This window comes from Sinocyclocheilus grahami, unplaced genomic scaffold (assembly GCF_001515645.1).
Source record: "Sinocyclocheilus grahami isolate Dianchi unplaced genomic scaffold, SAMN03320097.WGS_v1.1 scaffold990.1, whole genome shotgun sequence".
In the NCBI taxonomy this organism is placed as follows: Eukaryota; Metazoa; Chordata; class Actinopteri; order Cypriniformes; family Cyprinidae; genus Sinocyclocheilus; species Sinocyclocheilus grahami.
This window is the reverse complement of record NW_015506169.1, coordinates 176,174-189,028: the sequence shown is the minus strand read 5'-3', so window position 1 is coordinate 189,028 and position 12,855 is coordinate 176,174. Positions and strand designations below refer to the sequence as shown.

The 12,855-nt window shown below is 36.1% G+C and overlaps 2 protein-coding genes across 2 annotated transcripts in view; one reads left to right on the top strand and one right to left on the bottom strand.

Moving 5' to 3' along the window:
• LOC107565241 (G1/S-specific cyclin-E2-like) overlaps positions 1-12,045 on the top strand; it is a 19,376-nt gene extending 7,331 nt beyond the window's left edge. The window contains exons 3-9 of the mRNA XM_016250457.1: positions 3,627-3,762; positions 5,792-5,938; positions 9,020-9,115; positions 10,125-10,259; positions 10,347-10,458; positions 11,071-11,228; positions 11,396-12,045. Of these exons, the coding sequence (XP_016105943.1) occupies positions 3,627-3,762; positions 5,792-5,938; positions 9,020-9,115; positions 10,125-10,259; positions 10,347-10,458; positions 11,071-11,228; positions 11,396-11,479 (868 nt within the window). The 3' untranslated portion in view covers positions 11,480-12,045. The remainder of the gene's footprint in view (positions 1-3,626; positions 3,763-5,791; positions 5,939-9,019; positions 9,116-10,124; positions 10,260-10,346; positions 10,459-11,070; positions 11,229-11,395) is intronic.
• Positions 12,046-12,056: 11 nt separating this feature from the next.
• Positions 12,057-12,855, bottom strand: part of LOC107565239 (integrator complex subunit 8-like) — a 70,841-nt gene continuing 70,042 nt past the window's right edge. Inside the window, exon 28 of the mRNA XM_016250456.1 lies at positions 12,057-12,128. Within this exon, the coding sequence (XP_016105942.1) occupies positions 12,099-12,128 (30 nt within the window). The 3' untranslated portion in view covers positions 12,057-12,098. The remainder of the gene's footprint in view (positions 12,129-12,855) is intronic.

The following is a 12,855-nucleotide window of genomic DNA, read 5'->3' as shown; positions in this document are numbered from 1 at the left end:
AACCTGGGCTTCCATACCACCTCAGCAGTGCCACAAACTGATCACCTCCATGCCACGCCGAATTGAGGCAGTAATTAAAACAAAAGGAGCCCCTACCAAGTATTGAGTACATGTACAGTAAATGAACATACTTTCCAGAAGGCCAACAATTCACTAAAAATGTTTTCTTATGAAGTATTCGAATTTGTTGAGATAGTGAATTGGTGGGTTTTTGTTAAATGTGAGCCAAAATCATCACAATTAAAAAAACCAAAGACTTAAACTACTTCAGTCTGTGTGCATTGAATTTATTTAATACACGAGTTTCACAATTTGAGTTGAATTACTGAAATGAACTTTTCCACGACATTCTAATTTATTGAGATGCACCTGTACTTATTTCACTCACTGAAATGCAAATCAATCTCTAGCCTTTATATAATGTGTTTTTTCTGGATTTTTTGGTTGGTATTCTGTCTCTATACGTTAAAATAAACCTACCATAAAAATTACAGACCCTTCATTTCTTTGTAAGTGGGCAAACTTACAAAATAAGCAGGGGATCAAATACACACACATATAAGATGTTTAATAATCTATAATGAATAATTTTTACAAATGTAGTAGTATGTGGCACATCTGTTTTTGTGTGGCATGTGCAACACATACAGTGTATGTATTCATACAGTCCCTTCCACTAATTTTGGCAGCCTTAGCAAATGTAAGCAGAGGTGGCTATGAAATGTTACACCCCTTACCATACTATGATGGAGCGGTGAGACAAAAACATTAAAACCCATTATAAACTAGGCATTTGTTGCATCCAGTGGGGACATAATTAATAATGTCTTGTTTGTATTTTTACGCGTTGCATCACGCCGCCGCGTAAACATAAAACCATTTCTGCATTTGTGATTGGAGAAATGACAAACAACAAGTGCTACTCTACAGTGCTCAAAATTCGCGTTTGACTCGTCAGTGGCAAATCCTTTAAATACGAAAACATACTTACTGTCTGAGTAAGAACAGCCGGCATTGTTGTCTACACTACCAGGATCAGGAAACAGTCCTCCATAAAATGCGTTGCACACATCTGAATATTTGGGTTGAACTGTTCTGGAACAGTGTTGTAAATACAAAACATTAAAACCCATTATAAACTAGGCATTTGTTGCATCCAGTGGGGACATAATTAATAATGTCTTGTTTGTATTTTTACGCGTTGCATCACGCCGCCGCGTAAACATAAAACCATTTCTGCATTTGTGATTGGAGAAATGACAAACAACAAGTGCTACTCTACAGTGCTCAAAATTCGCGTTTGACTCGTCAGTGGCAAATCCTTTAAATACGAAAACATACTTACTGTCTGAGTAAGAACAGCCGGCATTGTTGTCTACACTACCAGGATCAGGAAACAGTCCTCCATAAAATGCGTTGCACACATCTGAATATTTGGGTTGAACTGTTCTGGAACAGTGTTGTAAATACAACTTAACCACTGATTTCTAGTCGTGTCCTCTTTTGGAAGGCCAAACAAAGTAGTTTCGCTTTCACAACAAAACACACGGCGGGCTTGAGTGAGCGGCGGCTGGCGGCTAGAGTGAGGAACGGCCGGCGGATTCGATGAAGGAGCGGCTGGCGGGCTTGCGGCAACCACATGTGACGACCCCGGGCTGGACTCCGCTTCGTCCACGGTGAAAGCCAATCCGGCGATCCACAGCGCGAAGTTGATGTATTTCCTCAGCGATCAGCACGGATCAGCTCTAGGCATGACAAAGCTGATATCGTCCTCTTTTGGAAGGCCAAACAAAGTAGTTTCGCTTTCACACCGAAACACACAGCGTCTTCACGACATGGCGGCGGCGGCGGCAGCGGCAACAACAATACTACAGCGAGAATAAAAGTTACGCCTTTCCTTCTTTGCGTGAACATTTAGGCAGCGTTATGCACATCTTCCCACATCGTGACATAGACATGTGAGGGCGTGTTAGAACGCGCCGTTTTAGGTAGGCGTGGTTAACTCTTAACTTTTATAAAGAATATCTCTTTGGATTTGAGACTTTAGTCTTTGCAACTTTACAGATCCTCTTTATGCATCAAGAGCTTGTAACACTTTAAAGAGAAAGGAAAAATTTAAATCGCATCATATGACCCCTTTAAGACTCAACTGTCCTGGAGAGTCTTTGGCCACTCAAACTCTCCTCCTCACCGTGCATTAGGACTATATAGACATGCGTCTTCTTCCAGGCAGATTTGTAACATCTTTAGTTGACTGGAACTTCTTAATTATTGTCCTGATGGTGGAAATGGAGATTTGCAATGCTTTAGCTCTTTTCTTACAGCCACTCTCTATTTTGTTAATCTCAACAATCTTGTTCTTCACATCAGAACTATATTCTTTGGTTTTACTCCTTGTGATGGATGATTAAGGGAATTTGGCCTTTGTGTTCCTCATATTTATAATTCTGCACTGGAAAATTTCATGCTCATAGTCACCCTGGTGTGCTAAAAAAAATTCAATATGAATGGGAATATACTTTAAATATATTTTACTCATAAGAATTTCATGGGGTGCCAATAATTGTGACCAACATGCATTGGAGAAAAACATTTATTTCATAATGAAAGATTAGAATTCTGTGCATTTTTTTAATGAAAGATCAAAAGATAAACAATGCAGATTTATTTTCACAGCCGCCTTTGCCCATATTTACCAAGGGTGCCAATATTAGTGGAGGGCACTGTATATGAAATACAACAGTACTATTATATGTTGTTGATCATGCAAACAGCCCATGCTAAGAATCAAAATAATTTTATCAAGGGTCACCGCCATAACTGTACCATCCATAACTGTAACCTTTATTTTTGCATAATGCCTCCTGCATGTCTGTAGGTTTCAGTATAAGTTAGTTAATAAGCCCTAAGTAAGGATGCACCGAAATGAAAATTCTTGGCCAAAGCCGAACAAAATGAAACACTAGGCTGAAGGCCGAACACGGCTTTTCACATTTTTTCCCCATATATTTTGCCAATTTTTTTCACCATTGCATAAATAGCCAAAATGTGCTTTTTACTTTTTTGTCTAGCTTTTCAAAGAAAAAAATTAATTACAAAACAACAATTTAAAAATATTTACTTAATACTGAAAATTTTTTAACGTTCTAGCAGACACTATACCAACAAAGCACAATTTAACTTAAAATTAATAAGCTAGTAAAATATTTTTTTTTGCCATTTTTGAGACCCCCTTCTTGAATCAGTTATGTATTTTTTACTGTACAAATAAATGCAGCCTTGCTGAGCAGAAGATAATTCTTTTAAAACATTAGAAAATATATTCCAATTTGAACACTGTGTGAGTGTTATAATAAATGTATTAATAGAGCTGTTGTAATTATTATTATCATTATTATTGTCTTTCTTTTCTTATTTTATTTTAAAAATGCATAAAAATGTTGGCTTCTGTGCATAAGATGTCACATCAGTCTACTAGCAGTATTAACATTAAGCAGCAAGAATCCCCTTCATCTCAATGCTACTGAACTTCAGGATGATGTACAGTCATATATTTTTCTGTATCCTGTTTTTTACTGATACATTGTCTGAAGTCTGTATTTGTGTTCTGATTTGTTTTGGGGAAGTTGGGGCAGCTCAGAGGACGTCTGGAGGAAAATGCTGAGTAAAGAAATAAAGTACAAACACAGCAAGAGCAGTTTAGACAAACACCCGTCGCTGCGGCCCAAAATGAGAGCCATGTTGCTCGACTGGCTCATGGAGGTACTGTCACACGATCTGCTCTTCACACTAGATTCCCTTTATAATATTTCACTGTATAGACTGCCATAACAACGTTGTTGATGTGAGAGTTAGTTATAGACAGTGAGAATATATTTTTTTAGTCCCACTTAATATGTGTTAAGTGGCCTTAACTACTATGTACTTACATTTAAATTAATCCTTTGATACAATGTGTACATTACACAAAATGCGTGTATTGTGTACATACAAGTTTTTACATTGTATTTATATTTTAAAAACACCTGCACGTAATAACATCTGTAATTACATGTATAATTACACCTTAACCCAACCATATCACCAAACCTGTCCCTAACCTTATACAGTCTATCCCACCTCAATAGCAGCAGAAGTGTTCTGCAATACAATATGAACACAATAAACACACTGTACATATTTTTTATGTAAGTACATCAGCTGCTGTAGTTAAGGCCACCTAATATAAAGTGGGACCTATTTTTTAAACAATTTTCACCGTTATTTATTTATTTTTGTTTACATACACATCCACCAGAACTATTTCTTATTTATTATTTGAATACTAAATGCAGCCTTTCAAATAATGTAACAAAACTAAATTGATAAAATCAATATTTAATATGTGACCCTGAAGCACAAAACCAGTCTTAAGTCACTTGGGTATATTTGTAGCAACAGCCAAAAAAACGTATAGGTCAAAATTATCTTTTTTTTTTATCGAAATTATTTTCTTTTATGCCAAAAATCATTAGGATATTAAGTAAAGATCATGTTCCATGAAGATATTTTGTAAATTTCCTACTGTAAATATATCAAAACTTAATTTTTGATTAGTAATATGCATTGCTAAGAACTTCATTTGGACAACTTTAAAGGCGATTTTCTCAGTATTTTGATTTTTTTGCACCATCAGATTCCAGATTTTCAAATAGTTGTATCTCGACCAATATTTTTGATATTGGAAAGCTTATTTATTTTCAATGGAAAGCTTATTTATTCAGCTTTCAGATGATGTATGAATCTCAGTTTTAAAAAATTTACCCTTATGACTGGTTTTGTGATCCAGGGTCCACATACATGCTTTTTTATTAATAAAAGGAAAGAACAAAAAAGGATGACTTGCATAATTCAAAAATATATCTGACTCCAACATAATCTGACTCCGTTAAAGTTGTTATTTATTTAATCCCTGTTTACATGTCAAAGAGAACTGATAGGAAAATGTTGGATTCTGTGTAGGAGCTCCCAGATCAACCGTTACCTTCACTTCTTATACCCAGAGCAATGAGTGGAATAGAAACACGAAGGAAAACACCATAAACCTGGAGGCAAATGGGTGGAGATCTAGATACTAGAAGGGGAGAAGCATGTGAACATATTCTCCTCAATATACGCTCCAGCAGTAGTTCATGGATTGTACATTAGGATACTTGAATATAGTTCACCACATTTCTATTCAGTTCATAAACTGGCAGATTAAACCAGAAATTAAATAGTTACAAGTGAATAGTTGTGGGAAGCACGTGTGCCTGTGAAGCAAATTATACAGATGTGTATTAGAGGTAAAAGTGACCCTGACTTCCCAGACACAAACATCCTGGGCTTGAATTATTCTAACAACCATATTCAAGTTTATTGAGTGGATGTACTGCAATGCATATTCATGATTAAGTTATTAATGTCTAAGTGTGTTTTTAAAATATTTATATATTTCTCTTTCCCACTGTCTGCCTGCTATGCTTCTCTACTAACCAACTTTAAAGAGCTCGCTCATAAAAAGAGACCTAATCTATAGCAATGAGATCAACCCTGCCTAACTCTTATAATAAGAGTTCTTTAGTAAAACTTGCATTGCAATTTATTGCTAAAGACAGAGAATCACTCTCCCAGACATTTTCTCTAGATGAATCCCTTGTTAAATCAAAAAAACTAAAAGCATCACAAGATGATTCACTAATTGACTAGTCAACTCGAGTCGGTAACTGGTTGTGGAAAAATATATTTCAATTCTTCATCTCTCTCTCTTTAGGTGTGTGAATCGTACACACTTCACAGACAGACCTTCTACCTGGCTCAGGACTTCTTTGACAGGTACATGTTGTCCCAAAGTGACGTGCAGAAGGATCAACTGCAGCTCATAGGAATCACGGCTCTGTTCATCTCCTGCAAAATAGAGGTATACAAGTGTTTAAAAACATTAGACTTGAAATTGTATTACATCTGGTCAAGATCAAATAATTTGAAACACATAAGAAGTCTGACATCAGCGCAAAAACAGCTTAACGTTGAACACTAGAGAAAAAACAAAAACATTATATTATATCATAAGGCTAATTAGGTGAGCTGTGCTTAAAGCTCAAAACACCTGTAACTGTACAGCAGTTGAATTCAGTATTAATCAGGGATGGGATTTTTCTGTTTTATATGTTTTTTATATTTTCAGTGTCTCAGAGCGACTAGATTCACATTAAATGCTGTTCCACACAAACTTAATCTCTACAAGCGCATAGTTTGGATCGCAATAGCATGCATTTGAAAGCAGAACATACCACTTCCAAATTTATAATTACAATTGGTAATAAATTGGTTTTCAACAAAAGAGGGTCTTTGCGGTTTTCCATTCAAATAAAAGCTCTTTATTTATTTTCATTTTTAATTCTCTTAATTTAAGAGAAATATTTTATTTTTATATTTTGGCCTGTGTCAACTGAAGTGGAGAGTTATATATATATATATATATAAAAGGAGTATACTTTAAAGGCTTGTGCACTCAACTGTTTGCGAAATGGAGCTTTGTGCTTGTGTATCCTACCTCTCTCATTCGGCTCAAATCCAAATATTCCATAATATTTCCATATTTGCGATGTAACGTATCTGAATGCTAAACTATTATTTATTATGTAAATTATAGGCTTTGTACTTCAGCCGCGTTCCAACGGTGACACAGAGGCTGACGTGCTGATGTTTGGTTCACTGTATTTTATTTTGATAAAGTACCAACTGCGCTGTCAAGTTAGCAATGCTGGAACTGATGTGTTTTGTGTGTGTGTGTGTGTGTGTGCGCGCCGGCACGATCACTTCAACTGTTTCCTTACACCAGCAGAATCAACTTAAAACACTTTGTGATGAGTGGGGGCGGGGCCGAGAGCCGTGGGAACGGAGCGAGGCCGTGGAGTAATTGATGATGAGCGACACCTGCACCACTCATTGGTCTCCAGTCCCACAGAGGAGCTCCGAAGGGATAAAAGGAGGAGTGACAATAGTGAAAGAGGAGAGAAGTCCAGTCCTGGTCTTCTCTCCCGGCAACTCCACCACAGCTCTTCTTTTTATCCTTCCGGAGCTCCTCTGTGGGACTCGAGACCGGTGAGTGGTGCAGGTGTTGCTCATCATCAATTACTCCACGGCCTCGCTCCGTTCCCACTGCTCTCGGTCCGCCCCACTCCTCACACACTTATTGTCTTATTAATAATGCATCACTGTATAAATGTCTGCTTTTATTTGTGTACACTCACAATGAAAACAAAACGTTGTGCTTTTGTACAATAAAGAAAACAAATAGAATGCCGCTTTCTGCCATTTGAGTTTCCTTTCTGTGAACAAATTATGCGTGTCACAAAAATGAACTGAAACTCGGTGTATATAGGTTACGTTACGTGTCGCAGTTTACAGTAAACTAAATCAAATATGTTTCAAGAATTTATTCCTTGTATGTATAGACCTATATGTACTGCAGATTTTATATACATAACAATGTAATAATATTTAGTATTTTCAAATCTAGGTGGAAAAAAATTGTAATTTGTACTACTTGTCTGTTCAAAATAAATGAAAAGAAACCGAGCATAGTAAATTAGTTTTTTCCCCCTGTTGTCCCGAAATCGTATCGAACCGTGACCCCCAAACCGAGGTACGTACCGAACCGTGACATCTGTGTACCATTCCACCCCTATATATATATATATATATATATATATTAGTGCTGTCAATCGATTAAAAAGTGAACTAATTAATCACACAGTTTTTCTGAAATTAATCACGATTAATCCCACCTAACATTAAATATACTTTTATATTGCAATTTCACATTCAATCTTCAAATGAATGTACAAAAAACATAAAGGCAGTATATTTGTTTAATGGCATCTTTTTTTATGACTGAAGGCCAGTATCACTGATACCAATATTACTGACATCTCTATGAAATTTTTTCACCTAATATTTAACCATTGACTATAGCAATTCAACATTACAGTATAATTGAAAGCTATTAATTTTAACATTTATTAGACTTTAAAAAATAACTTCTAATTTAAGTGAACTTCGAACAATCTTCAAATAAACCCATTATAATAAATGTCATATTTACCTGTGCCCTTCAGCAGAAATGTACAGAAATTGAAAATGAATTTTCTTTCTTTGATTGACAGACATCACAGCACCTGGTTATTAGGTTGTTTCGGCTGTTATTACTCTAAGAGCTGCCGCTGCTGAACGTGACACGGATCTGTGACACGAATCATATTTCTCTCAAATCTCTTTACCTTTTCTGACACACTTCAGGTCTTAAAGTCTCTAGTAATGAGCTGACGAGTTAAATCGGGTGTGTTAGATGAGTGAGGCAGTGCTGGGCTGCTCCAGGACAGTTGCGAGAACCATTTCTTACATGTGATTTATCGATAATATATTGCATGCATGCCGTTTTAAGGCAGCTATAATCGCCTTTTTGGTAACTTCATGACTTAACTGACCACGACAGTGCATGCAGTAGTTTATTTCACGCTCTGATATGAAAGGATACAGGCTACAGCAAGCACAGTACCGTTTCCATGCACGCTTGACTCGCGCCTGTCGCTGAAGTGAAGCTGGAGCGCGCGTCTGAAATGTCTCTGGTTTGATGTGATCGTCAAGACGTTTTGCGACTAAATAAATGCACTTTTTCTCAAGGAGTTGTGAGTGCCAACCCTAGCTCCACCCCTGCGTTAACGGCATTACATTTTTTTTAACACGTTAAACTGAAAAAATTAATCACCTGCGTTAACGCGCTAATTTTGACAGCACTTATATTATATAAACAGTATAAATATATATATATATATACTTAAAACAATGTATTTTTTGATCGCATGCCTGATTAATGTACAAGTTGTGATGTTAACCTATGGTGTGTCAAAAATAAATAGGTCTCATTTTTTTTAATCTACACTGGAGCTACTGTCTGCATAGGAAATGAATCACTGCATGTTCCTTGTTCTTATAGGAAATATATCCTCCAAAAATCACTGAGCTGGCTTTTGTGTCTGATGGAGCCTGTCTGGAGGAGGAGATCCTGCAGATGGAGCTGATCATGTTGAAGGTGTGAACAGAGAAATCACTTCTGGTTCTGCTCTGGAGACCCCTGACGGGGGAGAGAGAGGATGCAAAATCATTACAGAAATTCATAAATCAGTTTTATCAATAAAATGTCAAAACATGGATAAATAGATATTTTTAAAAAACTGTTGAAAACAATATTAAACAAATTTGAAAAAAAAAAAAAAAAACTGGTTAACAAAAACAAACTATTAAAAATATTTGGTTAATTATAATAAAGCTGAAATAAAGTAAAATATATAAACATGTAAAAACAAAACTTGTGTGTGTGTGTGTGTGTATGTATGTGTATATATATATATATATATATATATATACTTAAAACAATGTATTTTTTTGATCGCATGCCTGATTAATGTACAAGTTGTGATGTTAACCTATGGTGTGTCAAAAATAAATAGGTCTCATTTTTTTAATCTACACTGGAGCTACTGTCTGCATAGGAAATGAATCACTGCATGTTCCTTGTTCTTATAGGAAATATATCCTCCAAAAATCACTGAGCTGGCTTTTGTGTCTGATGGAGCCTGTCTGGAGGAGGAGATCCTGCAGATGGAGCTGATCATGTTGAAGGTGTGAACCGAGAAATCACTTCTGGTTCTGCTCTGGAGACCCCTGACGGGGGAGAGAGAGGATGCAAAATCATTACAGAAATTCATAAATCAGTTTTATCAATAAAATGTCAAAACATGGATAAATAGATATTTTTAAAAAACTGTTGAAAACAATGTATACAATTTAGCGTGTGATTTTTATACTGAAATGGATCAAATTGGGCTTCAAATATTTTTAATTTTTCTGTTGCATTTTATACATTATTTTTCGAACAATTATTTACTTGCACGAATGTCCCCTATTTAATCAATATAGAAAAGTTGAAAACCGGGAACATAAAAAACATCTAATAAAAAAAAAAATAGAATGAGAAAGTATTTAACTTTTAGTTGTGGATGTGTGTGTGCTATCTAAACATGTCTTTATGTACTCAACAGGCGTTAAACTGGGATCTTTGTCCGGAGACTGTGCTCTCGTGGATGAAGCTCTACATTCAGATCGCCACGCTGTATGACGTCACCAATCTATTAGTGCCTCAGTTTTCTCAGGAAACCTACATTCAGATCACACAGGTACTCACGCTTTCCCCACCATTATACACTATTCTAATCTTGACAACTACTGTGAAAATTTGAATGTGCTTTTTGTGTTTGTTTTAGGTCTTGGATTTGTGCATCCTTGATATCAACTCTTTGGACTTTAAATATGGAGTCTTAGCAGCGGCTGCTTTTTGCCACTTCATGTCAGCTGATGTCGTCCAAAAAGTATCGGGTAAGATTTTAATTAGCAAGGTCTACTGTTATATAAGCTCTTCATGTTTCTAAAGCTGTTAGCTAGTGTACATTTGTGATCAATTAGTGATCATCTCAACCAATTTGAAGCAGTTCAATATGCATGTGCCCACATTGTGTGCAGGGTGTAAATGCTAGTTCTTCCTGACTCGTTACATTTACATTTAGTCATTTAGCTGACGCTTTTATCCAAATTTTATTTTTTTTTTTATCAAAAGCACCAATGGAAGCAAACAAAATCAACAAAAGAGCAATGAAACAAGCATTTAAACATTAAAGACGACAGTGAAAGAACCGCATAATGCAGTGTCCAACTAGCCAGTGTCATACCCTTTCCATCAGGATTTTCCTGTGCGTTTTTTATTAAAGGGTTTTTCAGTTCAGGAGTAAAATAAGGTCTGGTAACATAACTTAGCGATACTTGGACGTTTTGTTGTACACAAGGACACATGTTCTTATGGCAAACATACATTTTTAAAAGTAACTGCATCAAAATTTGCATTGTATTTGTGTATTTTATATTACTGAGCAAAGCATAAAGTAGTAGTTTTGAGCATGTGTAGATCAGGCAAAGTGTTTGTCCTCCACACAGGACTGAAGTGGGAGGCCATTGAGACCTGTGTGAACTGGATGGCTCCTTTCGTGGAGACCATGATGTGTTATGAGAGTGCACAGCTGAGAGAATTTGGCCAAGTGCCGTCTGAGGACAGACACAACATTCAGACACACGTGGACTACCTCTGCATGCTGGTGAGTCTAGTGCTTAACTAATATTAATAATTGAGATCAGCGCAATCGACGGATGCAGAAGTTTAGAGGTGGAATGAAGAACATTTATGAGCATGTTGTGCTCATGGCATTGTTTCAGCCAGGTGCATTTAACAGTTTTTTAATCAATGTCATGTTCTCATTTACAGAAAGATGCTCAGGAGAAGCAGTCAAAAAGCCTGGAGCCCTTGTTCCCACCAACACCACCAAGCAGCGCTGAGAAACCCAGCTAACACTAGTGTTCATACAGCAGGATCAGTGTACTGTGATATTTACTGTCACTCTAGGTCTAGACTTCATCTCGAGTTCAGGTCATTACATGTAATATGTACTATGTGCACAGGGCTTAAACTTCTATTTAAGTAACAAAATAGACTTCAAGAAACTGCACTGTTTTATAATGAGTAGGCAACTTGGGTTTCCCTGTACAGTACGAAAAATATTGTGCAAAAAATAAGATTAGGCCTCAGGATTGCTGTAGTATTTTTGTATATTTTCTGTTTTATTATTTTTTTTCTCTGAAGTTCAAATGACGACTTCTTCAAATGTGATTCATGAAAATATCCAATTTCCTGTCGGCATAATGTTCTTTATTATACAGCACAATTTAAGCATGATGTTCATTTGTATATAGAATGTAAGATGTTTACATTTGCTCATTTCAACTTTACCAAAAAACATTGTTCCTTATTGACACATAATTGTGAAAATTGGATGTGTGTATATGTATACATTTGTATATTATAAAAATAGGACACAACATAAATTAGCATAGGCATATTTATTTGAAAAAAAAAATTTATTTATCCCCCCCCCAGTAAAAAAAAAAAAAAACACTCTTTTGGAACGAAATTAAAAGTAGAGTTTAGCCAAGGCCTGTAGGAATTTCTTCTTCCTTTTTTGCGCTGCAAGCTGCAGGACTTCCTCTGGATTACTGGAGTTTAACTCTGTCTGTCCGATGGCCTTAATCTGTGTTCAAATACATTACCCTTCATTAGCTTCATATCTGTGTACTGAGCTAATTTAGTTTCATTTGTGATGGCTAATAGTTCCATCTGAAAATTAAGCAACTTTTGTACAAATCTTACTTTGAAACTGCACTGAAATTAAATATTGGTACATATTGTTAGATTGCATTTCTGCTGTATCTGCAATAAATGTTTGAGACACTCAACGTAGTGTAACTGATTCTTGAATCAACAGATAAATGAATCGGCTTACCGCAACTTGTCTTTTGTCACTCTCTCCTCGTTTATGATGAATGTCTAAAGGCAAAAGTTATGGTAAAACAAAGAACAGATGTGCTGAATAAAGGCTTATTCAAATCTTTTTATTAATACATTTGCAAATTAATTGATAACAGCGGACTCGTGTTGGTCTGAGATTGGGTCTTCTTTAAAAAGGATACATGTCAGATATTCCAGAATCGTCACATCCCAGATGTAATCATAGAACGAATCCATAGAATCATGACTGATGGAATGGAGAAAAATGCAATGAAGTTCCTTTCTGACAAGAAAGTTTCTGAACTATTTTGTAAAGCGGGTATTGATGCATTGCGAGTTCACCTGTTTTGCTCTTGTAGAGCTTTGAATGCAGTCATGTAGTC